Below are 19,585 nucleotides of genomic sequence, written 5' to 3'. Positions count from 1 at the left end.
CCTGCTTTCTAAATGCTCTGTTATAGAGTCCTTGATCTTGGGTTCGAGAATTTTCTCCACTACCAATGTTAGGCTTACTGGTCTATAATTCCCTGTTTTCTCCCTTTTTGAATATTGAAGTGACAATAGCTACCCCCCAAACTACAGGGACTGTTCCACAGTCTATAGAATCATGGAAGATGACCACTAATACATCCACTATTTCAAGAGCTACTTCCTTAAATATCCTAGGATGTAGATTATCAGGCCCTGGATATTTATTCACTTTCAACCCTATCAATTTTCCCAACACCATTTCTCTACTAATATTGATCTCTTTAAATTCTTCCTTCTAAATCTTGCATTCTCCAACATTTCTGGTTCTGATTAGTATCCTATTTTGAAGACAGAACCAAAGTATGTGTTCAGTTGCTCAGCCATTGCTTTGTCCCCTATCATACATTCCCCCATTTCTGTCTATAGGGGACGTATATTTGTCTTCACCAATCTCTTTCTCTTCACATACTTATAAACTCTTAGTGTCAGTCTTTATGTTTCCTGCAAGGTTACTTTTGTACTGTATTTTCCCCTTCTTAATTAATCCCTTGGTCCTTCTTTGCTGAATTCTAAACTGCTGCCAATCCTCGGACATATTATTTTTCTTGGCCAATCTGTATGCTTCTTGCTTGTACTGAATTGGATACTCTAATTTCCTTTGTAAATCATGGATTAGCTCTCCTACCCATTTTGCTTTTGCCACAGCCGGGAATAAACAGTTGCAATTCCCTCATGCGTTCCTTGAATATTTGCAATTGCCTATCCACTGTCATCCCTTTAAGTAACTCTTCCCCAATCTATCAAGGTCCGATCATACTTCATATCTTTATAGTTTCCTTTAAGATTCAGCACCCTAATCTCCAAATCAAATACTTCACTCTCCATCTTGATAAAAAATTCTAAATTGTTACGCTCGCTCTTCCCCAACGAGTCTTGCACAGCTAGATTGGCAATTATTCCCTTCCCGACATAGCACCCAGTCTAAGATGGCCTGCTCTCTAGTTGGTTATTGGTCAAAAAAAAAACTATCCTGTGTCCACTGTGGAAATTCCTCCTCTATAGCATTGTGGCTAATTTGATTTGGCCAATCTATGTACAGATTAAAATCACCCATGATCACCAACATTCCCATATCACATGCATCTCTAATTTCCTGTTTAATGCAATTCCTAACATCAATAGTGTAGTTGAGAATCTCTGTATGAGACCCAGTAATGTCTTTTGTCCTTTGGTATTTCTCAACTCTGCTACCCAATCAGACTCCACATTGTCAGAGCTAATATCCTTTCTCACTATTGTGTTAATTTCCACTTTAACTAGCAATGCCACCCGCCATCTTTTCCTCATTGCCCGTCCATTCTAAATATTGAATACCCAGTTCCCATCCCTCGTCACCCTGTGGCCATGTCTCCGTAATCCCCAACTATCTGTGTAATTAGTTCTTCCACTTTAATGCAAATGCTCTGCACATTTAGGCACAAGGCCTTTAAGTTTGTCTTTTTAACACTGTTTGTCTCACTCTTATTTTTCTCAAAAGCCCTGTTTGAATTTTGTCTTTGGTTTCTCTACCTATCACTTTTCGTATTCCCTTTTTTACCTTTTGTTTTGTCCTCGTTCCTTCCTTCTGATTCCTTACATAGGTTCCAGCTCCCTGGCATATTAGGTTCAACTCTCCCCTACTGCTTTAGCAAACACCCCTCCCTAGAATATCAGTCCCAATCCTGCCCAGGTACAATCTGTCCAATTCATGCAGGTCCCACCTCCCTCAGAGCAGGTCCCAATGCCCCAGGAAGCTCAAAACCTCCCCCAACACCATCTTTTGAGCTATGTATCCATCCAATATATCCAACACATTGGTCATAGGTGAATTATCAAAGGCAATTCTTCCATGATTTCACTGATCAATGAAGGGAGTGAACAAGTTGGGTAAATTGTTGTTTCTGTAGATAAAATATGTCTCTGCAAAAGTCAGGTGAATGCCAAGGCGCAATTTGCCTAGGGAACTAGCTATTCTTGCTAACAGGATTTTAGTAGAACAGCCAACACGTTGTCAAGCTCCAGAGCTATTATTGCGTCAACTGCACTTAATCCAATATTTTTTAATATCATGTGGTGTGAACTAAACTAATACCTATGATGATGGAGAGCTCAAGAGGAAGTAGGATCATTCAACTGACACTTGAGTCAAGATTACAACAGCTTTAACCCCATTTCACATTAATTTGCTTGATTCCCAAGTCAAATACCATTCTCCATTGAAAACAGAAAGGGACATGTTTTACTTTATACAGTAGATTTTAGAAATGTTTAGCTTGATCTAGAGCCTGTACTTTTTGTTTAGCATGCGGTTATCAATTTATAGTATTTTTGAGAATTTTTAAAATTCATTCTCATGTCTGGTTGGTTCAGCGCTTCCAAATCTGAATGGAAGAAGATAGTTTCCTGGCTTAGTGATCCTGGGCCAGGGAACATGGATAGATTGCATAAAATTCTGCTGATGCTGAAACATGACACCCAAATGTGCTATTGTCTTGTCACAGCAAAGCAGTCTCCCACTGGATGTTATGGAATTTTCTTTATTCCATAAAATTTCTGGAATTAGAATGTATCATGGCAATATGCAACACTTGTCGTAAAAATTCATCTAGTTCATCATCTGTCATTCTCACCTGAACTAGCCAACGTGTAACTCCAGACTCTCAGCAATGTAAATGACTCTTAACTACCCGCTAAAGGCCACTCAGTTCAAGGGCAATTAGGGTTAGATACTAATTGCTGTCCTAGACAGCAAAACCCATAATGAATATAATATTGCCACACTAGGCTTGCATTAAATGTCAGGTTCCATCAATATAGTTAGTAATAGAAGTACCAAGGTACAATTGCTGAGTGTTCAGATCTTCATTATTTTTGGTTGACCTGTGAGCTAAGAGATGAGGGTAACTTTTGAACTGGGACTTTTTTCCACTGGAGGATAGGAGTTTGAGAAGTGATCTTTTTGCAATTTATAGAATCATAACCGGCATAGATAAGGTGGATAGCAAAGATCTTTTTTCTAAGGTGAGTGAATTCAAAACTAGGAGGCATACCTTTCAAGATAAGGAAGAATGATTTACAAGGGACCTGAGGGGCAACTTTTTCACAATTCAATGTGTAAAATGAACTGCCAGAGGAAGTGATAGATGCAGGTACAGTTGCAACATTTAAAAGACAATTGGACAAGTACAGTAATAGGAAAGGTTCACAGAGATATGGGCCAAACGCAGGCAAGTTGGACTAGTTTTGTTTGGGAAATTGGTCGGCATGGACCAGTTGGACCAAAGGGTCTGTTACTGTGCTTTATGAATTTATGACTCTATAACCATGAGCAACAACTTTTCTTTGTATAGAACAAGGAAACAAATTGATATTTGTATACGAAGCCGGGCTTGGAAGTTAAATTCAAGGTTGATTGCTGTTCAAAGTACTCTTTATAGACATTTGATCCTAGAGAAGCAGTATGTTCAAACAGATGGCAGATGTTTGAATGTTAACAAAGGCCTCATAGCGAGGATGGTGCCAAGGGAATGTTGGAAAAAAAAACAAAAAGAGAAACTAAAATTTGAACTGTGCATTTTTACCAGAAGTATTATGGGTGTCAACGCTACAAAACAGAGGTTCGATTGCTCCCTGGTTATCCGTACTATATCAATTGTTTGAAAGTTTGGAGAATAAAATCTGAGCTCGAGGTATAAAGCAAGTATTCCTCAATCTCACTGGAAGCTGTTTGCATTGACCAGTCTCTTCAGAATCCATGCAATATGCAATCCCATGTGCCTGTGAGGTTACAGGTTGTGCCGTCTGCTTCAGTGAACTGGCCAGTTACATCTCATTTATCTTTCTAATTAATCCTGAACTGTGTGTTTGTCTTTTTTGTGAAAGTGGGGGCAAGAATCAAAGAAAATTGGAATTAAATTACAGACAATAAGATAACCTTTTTGTTTTAAAAACCCTGCTGAAGCTGTGTTATTAATAAATTGTTAATTCTTTTGTTTAAGCTATAAACTTGGTATCTGAAATAACTGCACAGAGGCCGGTATCCTGTCACCAAGTCACCCTTCATTTACTTGTGCACAGTACACTGACCAGCTCAGAGTCAGTCCCTTGAACTGAGGATATTCTAAATCTCCCATTTATTTGGGTCTTCCAGGGCTTACTGATTGGCCCAGGTTAACAACTCCAAGCTAGGGTCTTATTGTCAACAAGATCCACCGGGCTCCAATCACTACATATCTGATATGAGTTATTCGTAACAACTGAATTTTTGTTATTAAAAAGTCTGATTTGGAATCATTGGCATAGTTCTGACGGTCATTGAATATTTTAGTTTTACTGCATTGCAAATATAGGGATATGGAGGCTTTTCTGATGTGGCCATCTGTGTTCCTGTCCAACAGTAGAAATGGAGAAAACGTAAACATTGATGTAGACAAATTGAGGAGTCTAGCTGAAATTCTGAGTATAACAATATCAAGGAATAAATGCAAAGTTTTTTTCTCAACAAATGTGTAAGATTTACCACAAGTTCAACACACAAGTGTTGAATGATTAATGACAATTAACAGCTCATTGTTACTCGAGGGAAATGGTGCAAAACAATTACAAATTTACTGCACAACATTACATTTGTCATACAATTGTACAAAACTGAAATGGCTGAAAAGTTTGTTTATATGACTACTATTGCATGACGGGCTCTAAAAAATATTGAGGCTAAACCATCAACAGCATAAGGAACTACGGTTAAAGTCTACAGTGTTTAAAGTCTCATCAGAACATTTCTCAATAGCAAAAAAAGCCAACAAACCTACACAATTTTATCTTGAACTTGTATCCAACCACTCTGCAGAAAAATATTGGTTAAAACTTTATTCAGCAGATTATATGGGGAGAACAGCAGGGAAGTCTTAAAGAATTCTTCACCAACAGAAGTCCTTCTTTAAAAATATGCCATCTTAGTTGCCACAGTGCATACCCTAATGGCTTGTTCTCAAATTATGTTAGTTGGGCCAGTATACCGAATCTACCTACAACCTGAAGAATTGTGCATTGCATAAGGGAAGATAAAGAAAAATTGAAGTTGGAAATTAAGCATGCCTTCATAATTTACATTTATTTAAATACTTACAGTAGGTTTTCCTTGTCAGCTCCTCCACAACGTCTGGTTTCAGCTTGCTGTTGGACTTCCCCATTGCTTCAACTTAACACATGAGAAATTGGATTTTGGAAGAATATATTGAAGCTTTGATTTCTTCAAACTTTAAACAAGTCAGAAATATTAATGGTGAGCTTGAGTTAGTTCTTGAAATGAAATATTCTCAGGATGCCTCCTGCGTTCTCTCTGCGTAATGTTGCACAGCTGTGGTTTCCTTGGTGATGGTTTAATAATGGCCTGTTTGTCACTCCACCACAGGCTTGATAAGCAGCCCAAACACAACGTCAAAATTCACTGTCTTTTTTTCTTCAAAATCACCCTCACAGAAGCTTTTCTTTGGTGTGAAATTTTGAATAGCCACTACCCCTGATTGAAACAATGGGATGTTTAATTGAATCTCAATGGGAGATGGATGATGTTTTCAGTTTTCCTTTGGTTTGAAGAGTTGATAATCACTGACCCCGGCTTCAATGACAGTTGCTCAATTTAGCCACAATGAGAGATGTGTGGTGTTTACAGTATTTCTTTGTCTTTTGTATCCTCTGAATTGAGGCAATTTAAAGGGCTGTTTTATTCTGTTCTAATTTTAGAAACTGATGATGCAGTTTAAACAGTTCAAGCGTTATTACAACATTACTGAACTGCATATGGTCAACACTCTCAAAGCACTGATGTTCTGGATTAGTTTGTGGTGCAGTTAATTAATGCTACAATCCTTGGAATCCTGCAAGAGACAAAACAGTACAGGTATTGTACACAATGATAGATATCCAGATCTCAAGAACACATCAAATTTTTCTTTATTGCAACTGAGATGCTCCCAAAGCTAAACAAATAACTATGCAAACTAAGCCACACTGCACTGATAATGGTTCAACGAAATAAAGCAGTGATCAGCTGGGCTGTACAGATCTCAAAGGACCCATGTTTGATTTTCAAACTGTACTGAATTTGCTAATCTCAGCTGGAGTATCAGTGAGGTGCTGCCAATTAATCCCAGAACCACAGTTTTAGTAATGGGATAAACAGACTAAATTTTTTACTCCAGATTCCAGATGGAAGAATACAAATTTGAATATTGGATGTGGCTACAAGTGGATTCAGTATTGGTGCACATGATGAAGCGTAAACAAATGTTCACCATCAAAACTGATAAGATAGTTAATCAGAGCAGTGCCATTGGTATCCAGTAATTACATAATTGCCAGTTATTAGAATCAGCGTTTTGCAGCACAGAAAGAAGTCTTTCAGTACATCATGTCTGCAACGATTATCAAGCACCTACCTACTCAAGAGTATTTTTCTGGGAACATACAAAAGCATCCATTGGCATTCAAAGATAAAAAGATTAATGAAGATGAATACAAGTCCCCTACAGTCAGAAACAAGGCAAGCACTTATCCACTTGTCTTTTAAATGTTGTGACTCTACCTGCATCCACCACTTCCTCTAGCAATTCAGTCCACATACAAACCGCCCCGTGCATGAAGAAGTTGCCCCTCAGGTCACTTTTAAACTTTTCCCCTCTCATCTTGAAAATATACTTCCTAGATTTGAACTCACCCACCTTAGAAAAAAGATCTTTGCTCTTCACCTTATCTATGCCCCTCATGACTTTATAAACATCATTCAAGTCACCCCTCAACCTCCTATGCTCCAAAGAGAAACGTCCCAGCCTATCTAGCCAATTTTTATAACTCAAACCCTCCATTCCCAGCAACATCCTAGGAAGTCTTTTCTGAACTTTCTCCAGTTTAATAATATCCTTCCTAACACAGGGTGACTAGAACCACGCACAGCATTTCAGAAGAGGCTTCACCAACATCCTGTATAACCTCAAATTGACATCCCAACTCCAATGCTCAATGGTCTCAATAATGAAGGCAAGCATGCAAAACGCCTCCTTAACAATCCTGTCTACCTGTATGCGATGGCACCTCAAATGATGTAAACAGTTCTTCAAAGTTGTGATGGTCACCACATCTACCATTCTTTCACGCAAAGAGTTCCAGATATCTGCAACCCTCCGAATAAAAAAAAATCATCCTTTAATCCCTTCGACAACTCCTGCCATTTACCTTAAATTTAAGTCTATTCCTTCAAAGTGAGCAGTTTCTCCCAAACTACTCTATCTGATTCATGATTGAGCACGTCTATCACATTTCTTCTTACTCATGTGCTTCCTAAAGAGTGGTACCCAGAATTGGTCACAATACTCCAAATTGAGACTGAAAGTGTTTTAGAAAAGTCCTCCAAACCTTCCTTGCTTTTGTAATCAGCTTTTATAAAGCCCAGGATCCCAAATGCCTTAGTAGCCTTCCTCAACCAGCCTTGCCATCTTCAACAACTTGTGCACGTTTACCTACAGACCTCTCTTCTCCTGCACCCCTTTTAGGATTGCATCATTTCATGTTTTATTATATCTCCTCATTATTCCTATCAAGTATATAACATTAAATGCAAACTAATGTTTTTAATCATCCATTTTTACCCCTGAAGGTTGCAAGATATCTCCATGGACAGAAGCGGGGAAATGGGAATTAATACAACTAATTACAGAGAGGCAATGACAGACCTCTTTTTTGAAGATCATGTTGGATGGGTAGATCATTTGGTTGCTAAGTACTTAAAAGAAAACTGCATTACGGGTGCACGATGTTTATCCTTCATGATTTATTTAAGAAAGAAGAGAAACTAAATTTAACCCCTGGTATGTACTGAGTGAAGTAATCTTATCTATACAGAGGACACAACAATTAGTTTGTTGTTGTTGGACTTAGGTGAAAATGGAAACAACAATCTAATAAAACATAACTGAAAGAAAGAGGGATTTTGGTTAGCTACAGCACATTCTGTCACCATGGCAGGGTGAAAAACAGCATGTTGGAGAAGTCTACGGAGGAAATACCTAAGGTATGGTGAAGATATTAACTTTATAACTTACACAGAATGGAAATTAAACTGTGGCAGAACCCAAAAGTCAGAGAACTATATGTGAAAAGAGGTAGTTGATATCAGATGGGTTAAGAGCCTAGGAAAAGAATGGAAAAGGGACAAGGATTTCAAACGTTCTACATTTAGGAAACTCAGAATCAAATGAAAAGGATGGTGATAAGTTAATGAAACTTAGAGTAGTATAGAGTGTGGCCATGAAGTTGAATAATCCTTCACAATGTCATGTCAAAAGTGCAGGTATTGGTTAAGGCAAAGTTATGCTGAAATGAAAGGGGCAATAGCATGAAATGAAGGCAGGCAATATTAAAAACCTGGAGTGTCCTGCCTTGACATTCAATAAAATATGGGTTTAAGGCCAACTTAGAGTCAAATGTTCTATTCAACCACCAACTCAGATGCTAAAAGAATTAAACTGCATGATCTAATTACTGACCTCGAATATTTGCAATACAGCAGCCAAGTGCATTTGGCTTATCACAATCAACATTGGAAAAAATATTTGGCAGTTTTTCTAACTTCCACTGTTTTCCTTCCAATTTTCCCATCCATCTATAGGTATTGATCCCTAACACCATTCCATGGAAACATGGACAGAGTTTCCCTACCTTTTTTTTAATTCATTCACAGGATGAGGGCGTCACTGGCTAGACCAGCAATTATTGCTCAACCCTAACACCCCAGAGAACAGTTAAGAGTCAACCACTTGCTGTGGGTTTGGAGTCACTAGTAGGCCAGACCAGGTAAGGATGGCAGTTTCCTTCCTTAAAAGGACATGAGTGAACCGGTTGTGTTTTTCCTGACAATTGACAATGGTTTCATGGTCATCACCTTAATTCCAGATATTTTTAAAAATTGAATTGAAATTCCACCATCCACTATGGCAGGATTCAAACCTGAGTCCCCAGAACATTACCTGGGTCTCTGGATCAACAACGTAGCAATAACACCACTATGCTATCACCATCCTAATATTCAACATAAGGAGTCCTGGCTGGCTGACTGACTGCAGAGAATATTTCACAGCTTCAATGATTCCAGGTCTTAACCAGCATTTACCAATTTCCATTAGGACTTGTATACTTTTCAGGAATGATCAGTTCTCTTTTCTATAACTAATAATTCACTCAATCAACCTGGGAGTTCTGAGTGCTTATGACTGTTGAAATGAAGATTTATCTTAGACCCACCCAAATTACTTTTCAATAACAGGTACCTACATATAAAATGGATAACGTACTCAAAGGTTTCACAGCAAAGTGCAAGCAGATACCTTTTCACAGTTCCCAGAAAGCCTCTGATCTTTTCCACGCATACCCAAATTGCAAAGCCTGCAGCATCCTCACTCTAGCACTTCAACACACTCTGTAAACAGTAGAATTTGAAAGCATTATAAATACTGCAGAGACCCCTAGAGTGAACCCATAAATGGTACACCAATTTTAACTTCTGGGATTTCCCTTGTGGGGTTGCAGATTTCAAATCTGCTTTTAAGGCCATTGATCATGTAAAAGTAAGAACTTTCAGCCAATTCACACTACTTTTTAGCATTCTTAATTTGTAACATTTTTGATAAGCTTTGCATTAATGACAGAAAGTTTACTGCACTAATCCTTGCATTAATATCTATGAATGCATGACCACTTAAACTCACTACCATGTATTCTAAAACAATATTTCTGAAATTGCATGCAAGACATTTTGCTATATAGCACCACTGATTGATCACTTTTGTACGCAGACCAATACAACAGAGAATGAAATGTGCCATTCTCTCATCATAGTTGTTGAGCCATTAATTCTGATAATCCAAATAAAGCTTGACGTAATTGCACAGCAGTGTTATTTACTCAATGTGAAAATTGATTTTAATCGCTAATTTTAAAGTTGAATTCAATATACTTTGTTCATCAGCATTTTTACTCACACACACTAGTAATTCTAAATCTCAGATGCTATTAATTTTAGTTGAAAACCAAAACTTCGTCGAAGTATCTCGTTCTTAGAAATAACCGTTTAACGAAGCGGCTTGTGGTTATGTCATTCAAACCGTAAGACAAATTCCAGCCTTCTTCTGATGCTGACAGCAATGTGGCATAGACAGTGCAGACAAAGAGGAAAACCTTGTCGCTATAAATGTCAACACCTTCCTCCCTACAACACCAGCACGCTTAAAATCAGACCTTGCAACGAATAACAGGAAAGACGTCGGATTTCTCATACAAAGAGAGGGACAAATTAACTCCTAAATTAAAAAGGAAAGGAAAATGACAAAATACGCATCGGCATCTGGGGGAGGGGGGGGCGGTTTGAAAGAGTTAGAAATCCAAGTTCGTATCCAGAACGGCGGTTTATCCACGCTTTCTGGAAATCACTACCCAACACCCACTGTAATTGTGGAAGGAATACTTATAAGCCTCCATCCATTTAAAAAAAAATAGGATTTTAAAAATTACACGCACAAAATATGAAGACAATACAACCCACTCACTAGTTAACGTACCTGATTAAAATGAGATGTTTCAGAACTTAACTACTGATTTCCAAATTCGCACATCGAATAGAACCCCCCGAAATGAGATTTTTCGCCTATCCAACTTAAATAAGAGTGTGTGAAATGTGGTATGAGTAAATACATCAATTACGTGCTTCCCGGCAGGTTCGAATCATGAACCAGAAAAACAAACCACCAGTATGCTCCAAAGTATCGCAAAATACATCAAATGAGTGACTCCTACGTGAACCCCTCACATTTTTTGTCGTTTTTTTGTTGCCGAGATGCTTCGAAACTTGCTCAAAAAATAAATGACACGCACCAAACAAAATAAGACTGCACTCAAACAGGAAGAGGGATAATGGAAGAAAAAGTTTCCAACGTTTTTTTTAAATTGCATCTTCACAGAGGGGAACAAGGTTTATTTTCTCTCATTTTGTCTGCAGGAGGGAGTGTAAATCTCAGACTAACGTACCTCCCTCCCTAGCAACCGCAAAGCTTTCGCGTCACTTTCCACCCCCCGCCCCCACCCAAAATTCCCACAACTGTGATGGGGGGGTGGGAGAGAGAGGTGGTAGATGGGTGGGTAGGGAAAAGAAAGAGAAGCACCGATCATCAAATATCATTAATCGCACATGCCCTACTATGCAGGCCAGATCTACTGAATCCTGCCCAGCTATTATTAACCCGCACGGCGTGTTTATCATTCACCTCACCTTTCAGGCCGGCGCTCCCTCCGCCTGTTTGAATGAAGCGGAGCCGCTTCTCCCACAACAACCGCAGCGCCTGCACGCGCATCCGCCAGCGTCGGAATAGAGGCGGGGCCTGCGCCTGACGTCTTCGCACCGCGTGCCCTGGCAGTGACATCATTCTGCCCGCCCACCACGAGCGACGCCGGGTGTCTGACAGGGAAGTGGGAGCTTCTCAGTAAGATCATGGCTGACCTGTGGCAAAGTTCCTTAGGCCCGCTTTGGGTCTATCAGCCTTTGGTTTAAAACTTGCCTTTTCTCAGATTTAAATTTAACAAGCAAATTAGCATCTATCGCTGTTTGAGGAAGAACTGCAAACCTCTACTGCTGTTTCCATTATAGAAATGCTTTCTAACAACTTTCCAATTCTTTGACTCTTTGTGCCAACTGGTTCAGTATCTTCAGCCAGTGGAAATAGTTTATCTTTACCCTGCTAATATCCCGAAGATCTCAATTAGATCAACCCTTTAACCTTCTAAATTCTACAGAATAAATAATTTATCTCATGTCTACTCAAATTAACCCCTGAACCAGGTATCATTACGTGTAAATCTACCTTGGACACCCTTCAGGGCGAAAACATCCTTTCATATAACTGCAGCATTATATCAGCTCCAGACCTCCAAATATGAAGGACAGCATTCCATTACCTTCTTGACTACTTTCTGCATCTAATCGTGGCATTGTACAGTTAAGCATCTGAACCCCCAAAATCTCATTGGTCATCCATTGTATTTAACTTTGTGCCTTCTAATAAATTCCCTGAGCTATACTTTTTCAGTCTGAAATGAATAACGTCACAATTGCTGATATTCAATTCCATCTGTCAACCCTGCCCAGCGGTTTTAACCCTCCCCCCTCAGCTTTTTTACCCCCACTGATTCCCCTCTCTTATTCAGTGCACTTGTTCTATGTATAATGATGCCAATACAAGATTTATAGTTTTGGATATAGATTTATTGGGTGTTTATTTTTACTTCAGTTCCATTCAAGGTTAGTGCTGCAACTTCAAACGTTCTTTCATTCCAGCTATCCAGTGTCATTCTCAAGCCCTCCCAGGTCAGATGCAAAGTAAATCTCTGATGTCATTAGAATTAGAACATTACAGCACAGTACAGGCCCTTCGCCCCTCAATGTTGTGCCGACCTGTCATACCGATCTGAAGCCCATCTAACGTACACTATTCCATGTACGTCCATATGCTTATCCAATGATGACTTAAATGTACCTAAAGTTGGCGAATCGACTACCGTTGCAGGCAAAGTGTTCCATTCCCTTACTACTCTCTGAGTAAAGAAACCACCTCTGACATCTGTCCTATATCTTTCACCCCTCAATTTAAAGCTATGCCCCCTCATGCTCGCCGTCACCATCCTAGGAAAAAGCCTCTCCCTATCCACCCTATCTAACCCTCTGATTATTTTATCTGTCTCAATTAAGTCACCTCTCAACCTTCTCTAACGAAAACAGCCTCAAGTCCCTCAGCCTTTCTTCGTAAGACCTTCCCTCCATACCAGGCAACATCCTAGTAAATCTCCTCTGCACCCTTTCCAAAGCTTCCACATCCTTCTTATAATGCAGTGATCAGAACTGTACGCAATACTCCAAGTGCGGCCGCACCAGAGTTTTGTACAGCCATGTTAATTGTATTAAAATAGCTGAGGATGATGAGATGAAGTTAAAGATGAACCTTCGAGATTTTGTGAGCTCAATGTAATAAATACAGAGCAGCAAACAGAAAAGTCACATTTTAACATGTAAGTCAGAGGGCATAAAGATCAAATTGTACATTGCTGTATCACACCTCGTTTCAAGGCTCATATTTAGTTCTGGTCACCAAAAAACAGGCAAACTCAAAGCAATGTAACAAACAGCCCCAAGCTGATGCAGAACCAAGAAATAAAGCTCTGTTGCAAGGAAAAGCTATTCATTTCTTTCTTTACATCATTGCAAAATAACTTGGATTTTATGTTCAAACAAATGTATCGATGCATTTGCAGACTGTTGTCTTTGTAAAAAGTAGCCTTTAGGGAAAGCATCTTACTGATGAGCTCGCAAAGATATACCAGATGTTTACAGGCAAATTACAGAACATGAGTTTAAATTGAACTGTGAAAGGCCAAGTTAAAATCTGGATCTCCTTTTCACCAGAAGTTATTATGATATGGATTTCTGGGCAGAAAAGCAATAAAAAACCAAGGAAACCTTAAAAAATATAAATGCTGAAAATATAAAAAAAAGTGTCTTCTGGGCTGAGATGGGAAAATACTGTAATTATCTTATGTTCTCCCTTTTGCCTGAAAATGCATATGAAATTTTCAAGCTCAGAATAAATTTAATATACCAGTGTCGACCTCACTGATTGATATTTGCAAATTGGAAACAATGCTTTGTTACAGCCAGAATAAACTCATTGAGAATGTTCAAACTCAGTTCACATTTTGAATAGAATATATCCTTATGGCTGTTTATTGTGCTTTATTGCTCTGTGAATCAGTATGCTAAGAACTTGCAATAATGTTCTGCTTTAAGATGGGGGACATCTCAATTCTATTGTAATATAGCATTTATTTACAACAACTGGTACTCAGTCAGAGCAGTAGTCCAGCTTTGAAGCACAGTAAAATGTGTTCAGTTTGAGGAAAACAAAAGAGTGGAATACAAACCAATCTCAGTATTGATATCCGTAAGTTACATACAGGTTACAATGAATTCCTGACATTTATTAAAGTATTGATGTGCAACAAGTTATACTCAGTATAATATCAAGCCTTCTGTCTATAAAGCTGTAAAGTAACTTCAGTGACTACTTTCCCCTCCCCCCATAAAATATACTTTATTCCTAAAATTTGGAAAGGTGTACTTCACAACATTAGATAGAATGAACTACATCAGGTTTTCTTCAATACAATCACAGGGTGCCTCATCACATGTACCTTATCTGGTTATATTTATAAAGGACATTTATATTTCATGTCTTACATTCTCAGGGGGATACAGCCATCCAGTTTTACACCTGGAAGGTTTCTAGCCTGGATAATATGACAAAGGGGATTTGGACAGTGGTCTTTCCCCATTGCATTAGTCTGTCTATAAGCACATGGCCATGAACCTTGGAAAATGCCCTTTACACTGAAAGATCTAAATGTTTTCGGCCTATCTAAAAGCATCTTTCACTGAGTTGATGGTCCCCTAATAGATGTTATGTTTGTTTCCACATGTGCATCCAGGGGCAGCTTGTAGAGCGCAGGGTCCTACATTGCAGATTTTTTCAGATGAACCACTTTTCATCCTCTTTCCAGATCTTTCCAAAGATATATTCACATCATGGGAATCCCTTTGATTTGGCGGGCAAGATGTTGCAGTGCAGCTACATCCCTTGGAGTGCTGACTGTCATTTCACTAGACTCAGCAGTCAGTCATTCTAAATTCGTCACTTTTAGACCAGTTCTTTTCCACTTGCTTATCCCTTACCCACCACCATCTTTTGTTATTTGAAATTGTTTGCCTCTTTTATTTCCATTCCTCTCCTCATAACATTGACCCTTGTTGGGTAAATTCCCAATTTTACCAGCAGTTATCAGGTAACCTGTCCAAAAGACCAGCATTTATGTGCAAATTTGGCCACTGTATGTTTACTACAGAGAAAAGAAACTAATTAAGACCATGAGAAAAGAAACTGTAATATCTAATGTTATCTATTTGGCCAATAGTCAATCCCAAAGCTTCTCTGACACTGATAAGACCTAGAAGATATAGTAGCTTTTACACTTCAGGAAAATAATCTCAAATCACCAGTGATGTTACTGCTTTCTTTTATTTAAACTGCCTTGATGAGAAAAATGAAAGGCAAGAGATGGTTTCAGGGATTTCAAAACTAATTTGAGGTATTCAAAAAATGTGTGATCTCAGTCCCACAGTAGCAGTTCAGAATCCATATTTTAAGCTCCAAGAGTGAAGGCAAATTAATCAATATGTAAAGGTCAGGTGATACAGTCTTGGGTTCTAAAATTCTGTTGATGGTACAGTAGAGAGCGGACTGCAGGAGATGAGAATTGCACTTTTGAGGTACAGGAAAATAACTAAAATTCAGACATGTATGCTGATTCTAAACGTCTTGAACAAAATCATCTGTAAAAATAGGTACTGTCTTGTAAATTGATTTTGATAATTTTCTTCCTGAACCAAAATTTAGTGGACACAGTTATAGAGGTGTTTATGGAAAACACATGAAAAATTACCAAGACAAGCCCCGCATTTCTAACTTATGATGAGGTTGAGGTTGATTCCTGTACATTGAGGAATCAATTTGGAAATTTAAGATTAACTTTCAACACATATGCCTTATCTCCCAACTTTGCCTTGGTTCTAGCCGTCCTCTGAGTTGTTAATTAATGGGAATGGCTCTCCCCACAATGTAACAAAGATGCAGATTGGCTATATAACTCAGGGAAACATTTTTTATTTCTTCATAGTGAAACCCAAATAAGATTTGCATGTAACATCTTATTTACTGGTGATAATTGTGTAATGCCTGGGAATAGCATGCTACAACACAGTCAGCAAAAGCAAACAATAAACCACAAAGATAATAAAGTGTGAAGCTGGATGAACACAACAGGCCAAGCAGCATCTCAGGAGCACAAAAGCTGACGTTTTGGGCCGAGACCCTTCATGGGGGGGGGGGGGAGGGCTCTGGAATAAATAGGGAGAGAGGGGGAGGTGGACCGAAGTTGGAGAGAGGAGAAGATAGGTGGAGAGGAGAGTATAGGTGGGGAGGTAGGGAGGGGACAGGTCAAGGAGGTGGGATGAGGTTAGTAGGTAGGAGATGGAGGTGCGGCTTGAGGTGGGAGGAAGGGATGGGTGAGAGGAAGAACAGGTTAGGGAGGCAGAGACAGGTTGGGCTAGTTTTGGGATGCAGTCGGGGGAGGGGATGAGCTGGGCTGGTTGTGTGATGCAGTGCGGGGAGGGGGCGAACTGGGCTGGTTTTGGGATGCGGTGGGGGAAGGAGAGATTTTGAAGCTGGTGAAGTCCACATTGATACCATCGGGCTGCAGGGTTCCCAAGCGGAATATGAGTTGCTGTTCCTGCAACCTTCGGATGGCATCATTGTGGCACTGCAGGAGGCCCATGACGGACATGTCGTCTAAAGAATGGGAGGGGGAATTAAAATGGTTCGCGACTGGGAGGTGCAGTTGTTTATTGCGAACCGAGCGGAGGTGTTTTGCAAAGCGGTCCCCAAGCCTCCGCTTGGTTTCCCCAATGTAGAGGAAGCCACACCGGGTACAATGGATACAGTATGCCGCATTGGCAGATATGCAGGTGAACCTCTGCTTAATATGGAAAGTCATCTTGGGACCTGGGATGGGGGTGAGGGAGGTGGTGTGGGGGCAAGTGTAGCATTTCCTGCGGTTGCAGGGCAAGGTGCCGGGTGTGGTGGGGTTGGAGGGGAATGTGGAGTGAACAAGGGAGTCACGGAGAGAGTGGTCTCTCCGGAAGGCAGACAAGGGTGGGGATAGAAAAATAAACCACAAATGCTGTTTCTTTCTTTTTCTTTATGAATTCCATGGAATGAGGCTATCGCTGGCTAGGCAGCATTTATTGCCCATCCCTATTTGCCCAGCAGGTAGTTAAGAGTCAACCACATTGCTATAGGTCTGGAGTCACATGTCGGCCAGACCAGATAAGGTAGCAGTTTTTTTCCCTAAAGGACACTAACGAACCCAATGGGTTTTTCCCAACAATCAACAATGGATTCATGGTCATCATTAAACTCATAATTCAGATTTTTGTTTTGAATTCAAATTCCACCATCTGCCATTGCAGGATTTGAACCCAAGTGCCCAGGAGATCATCTGGAATCTCTGGATTAACAGTCCAGCGATAATAGCGCTAAGCCATTACCTTTCCCTTTCAGGGATTCCAAATTCTGGCATCTGTACATTTTTATAGATTTTGAATATTATCGATGAATTTTGTCAGTACTTCATTTTAGTTGTACTTTTCAAGAGAAATTGTTTCTATTAAGATAACGGATGACACTGTAGTGACACTGTAGTGCCAGGAAGACTAGGCTTTTCTAGATTCAATATCTCATTGAGAGGGAGGAAAAATAGTCCCGAGTCCCATTCTATGACTGGCAATTTATATGGGTGAATGTTTGGTGAGGTTAACACACTACCTAGACTTGATGAGCAGGATTACCACTTGGACAAATCAGAAATGTGGCTCAGCAACCTTCGTGAGAAATAGGGGAAAAAATTGAACAAAATATGGTTTAAACCTCTGAGAACACAAGGACTATTTTCGACTGAACTCAATTTTTTTTATGCAGGAAATTTGCTCAATTCACAGTTTATTTCCTTTCAATTGAAAGCTGGTGGTTTTCCATCACATTGTAGTAGCAATTGAAACAGAAGATTCCACATTCTAGCACTGAATGCATTATCTGGTTATTACGGAGGAACAGGTTTAAATATCCACACATTAATTTTTCTCTCACATGCATTGTGTTTCCTAAAAATGATGTGTGGGAATTAATTGCAAGGTTAGTCAGAGTGAGACTATAATAATCCACAGTATCCTTGCAAAATTACACAAAGATATTCTAATATCATAAACGTGGCCCATAGGACATAATCTTGTTCTCTTGTTCTCTCTAAAAAAGAGACTTCATCCTTCCATTCTCTTTTCTGCTCTCAAACATACTGACTCTTGCTGAGACACAGTTCACAATGATCAACTCTTAAAAGACTTCTGAAATGGCCTAGCAAGCCACTCAGTTGTACCAAATGTCAACAAAAATGCCACTGCAAAGGCATCTGCACCAATGAAACTGTCATGTTCAAGAAGGTGGTTCACCATAATCGTCTCAGATACAATTCAGGGTTGGACAATAAATGCAGTCCTTAACAGTGAAACTCATACCTGTGAATGAACATTTTAAAACAACTCTAAAATGTTTCTTTTATCCAAGCAAGCCATTATTGAAAACCCATTTAGCTTCTCAGACAGGCATGTGTGTATATAGGATCCAGATATTCAGGAAATATCTTCATCAGGAAGACATAAATTGGGTACAGATTACTGGGGAAACCAAGAATTTGCAATTCTGGTATTACTGTTATGAATTATAAATTATTTTACTGCATTATTCAGATGTTCTTGTGTAGAATGACACATTCATTAGCTACAAAAGGAAAAAGCAATAACATGACTGTCATTAGCAAGCAGATAAGTGCATTCCTGTAAGATAACAGAATCCAGAAACTGTAATATCGTATAGACTGTACTCATTGAATCAATAATTTCTCTGTAACTATTGTCCCTGGCAATACTCCCACATAATATAAATGTATGCACCATTATATGGTGAATAATGGAGGCTTTGAAGAAACTGTTAAAGCAACAGTTCAACTGACAGGACCATAACTCAGTCTGCACCATGAACAATATGCATTTATGTAATGCCTTTAACCTAATAAAACATTTCAAGATATTTCACAGCAGCATAAACAGTTAAGAAAGAAAGCATTGTCAATGTCTTAAGTGTTAAACTGCATCTTAAAGGAGGGACGGAGATGAAAAGGTTTAGGATGAGGCTCTGAGTTTTTGGTCTGTGGTAGCTGAGGTTGGACAAAGGAAGTGAAAGAGACCAGTACAAAAGGAAGTGAAAGAGACCAGTACAAAAGGAAGTGAAAGAGACCAGTACAAAAGGAAGTGAAAGAGACCAGTACAAAAGGAAGTGAAAGAGACCAGTACAAAAGGGTAAAATTGAAATTGCTATGAGTTAGTACAACCGAAGGCAAGTTTAAAAAAAGGGAGCAAAATCATGTGAGGATTTGAACACAAAGATGAGAATTTTAAAATCAACCTTTGCTGAAATTAAAGCAAAAATACTGCAAATCCTGAAATATCTGAAATAAAAGTGAAAGTACGTCTGGAATTCTTCAGCATGGAGTATTTCCAGCATTTTTTGTTTTCTTTTAAATGTTAATGACATGTGCTAGTTCATTGCGGACTTTCTACACTTCCTCGGCTGTCCATTTTTAATTAAACTTCTAGAAGAGTGCTTCCAGATACTCTGCCCCGAAACAGCTCCTGTCTCTGAATCTAGGCATCGACTCGCTGGTGCTCCAAACTTACTCCATCCACACAACT

General features: G+C 39.2%; 1 protein-coding gene across 4 annotated transcripts in view; it reads right to left on the bottom strand.

Annotated features, from left to right (window-relative positions):
• Positions 1-11,500, bottom strand: part of LOC125465547 (neuronal calcium sensor 1) — a 129,954-nt gene extending 118,454 nt beyond the window's left edge. For 2 of the 4 annotated variants that reach the window (XR_009442763.1, XM_048559184.2), the window contains exons 1-3: positions 11,393-11,493; positions 9,456-9,547; positions 5,204-5,954 (exon numbers count right to left, since the gene is read on the bottom strand). Coding sequence is in view for 3 of the 4 variants with exons in the window: in XM_048559184.2 (XP_048415141.1) it covers positions 5,204-5,267 (64 nt within the window). In the remaining variant the exon portion in view is untranslated. Of the gene's footprint in view, positions 1-5,203; positions 5,955-9,455; positions 9,548-10,685; positions 10,705-11,392 lie in introns of those variants that run through there. The other 2 variants (XM_048559185.2, XM_048559183.2) reach the window with 2 other exon arrangements.
• Between the last annotated feature and the right edge of the window lie 8,085 nt (positions 11,501-19,585).

The sequence above is a fragment of the Stegostoma tigrinum genome, chromosome 29 (genome assembly GCF_030684315.1).
Source record: "Stegostoma tigrinum isolate sSteTig4 chromosome 29, sSteTig4.hap1, whole genome shotgun sequence".
Lineage (NCBI taxonomy): Eukaryota > Metazoa > Chordata > Chondrichthyes > Orectolobiformes > Stegostomatidae > Stegostoma > Stegostoma tigrinum.
This window is presented reverse-complemented; position numbering and strand designations above follow the sequence as displayed.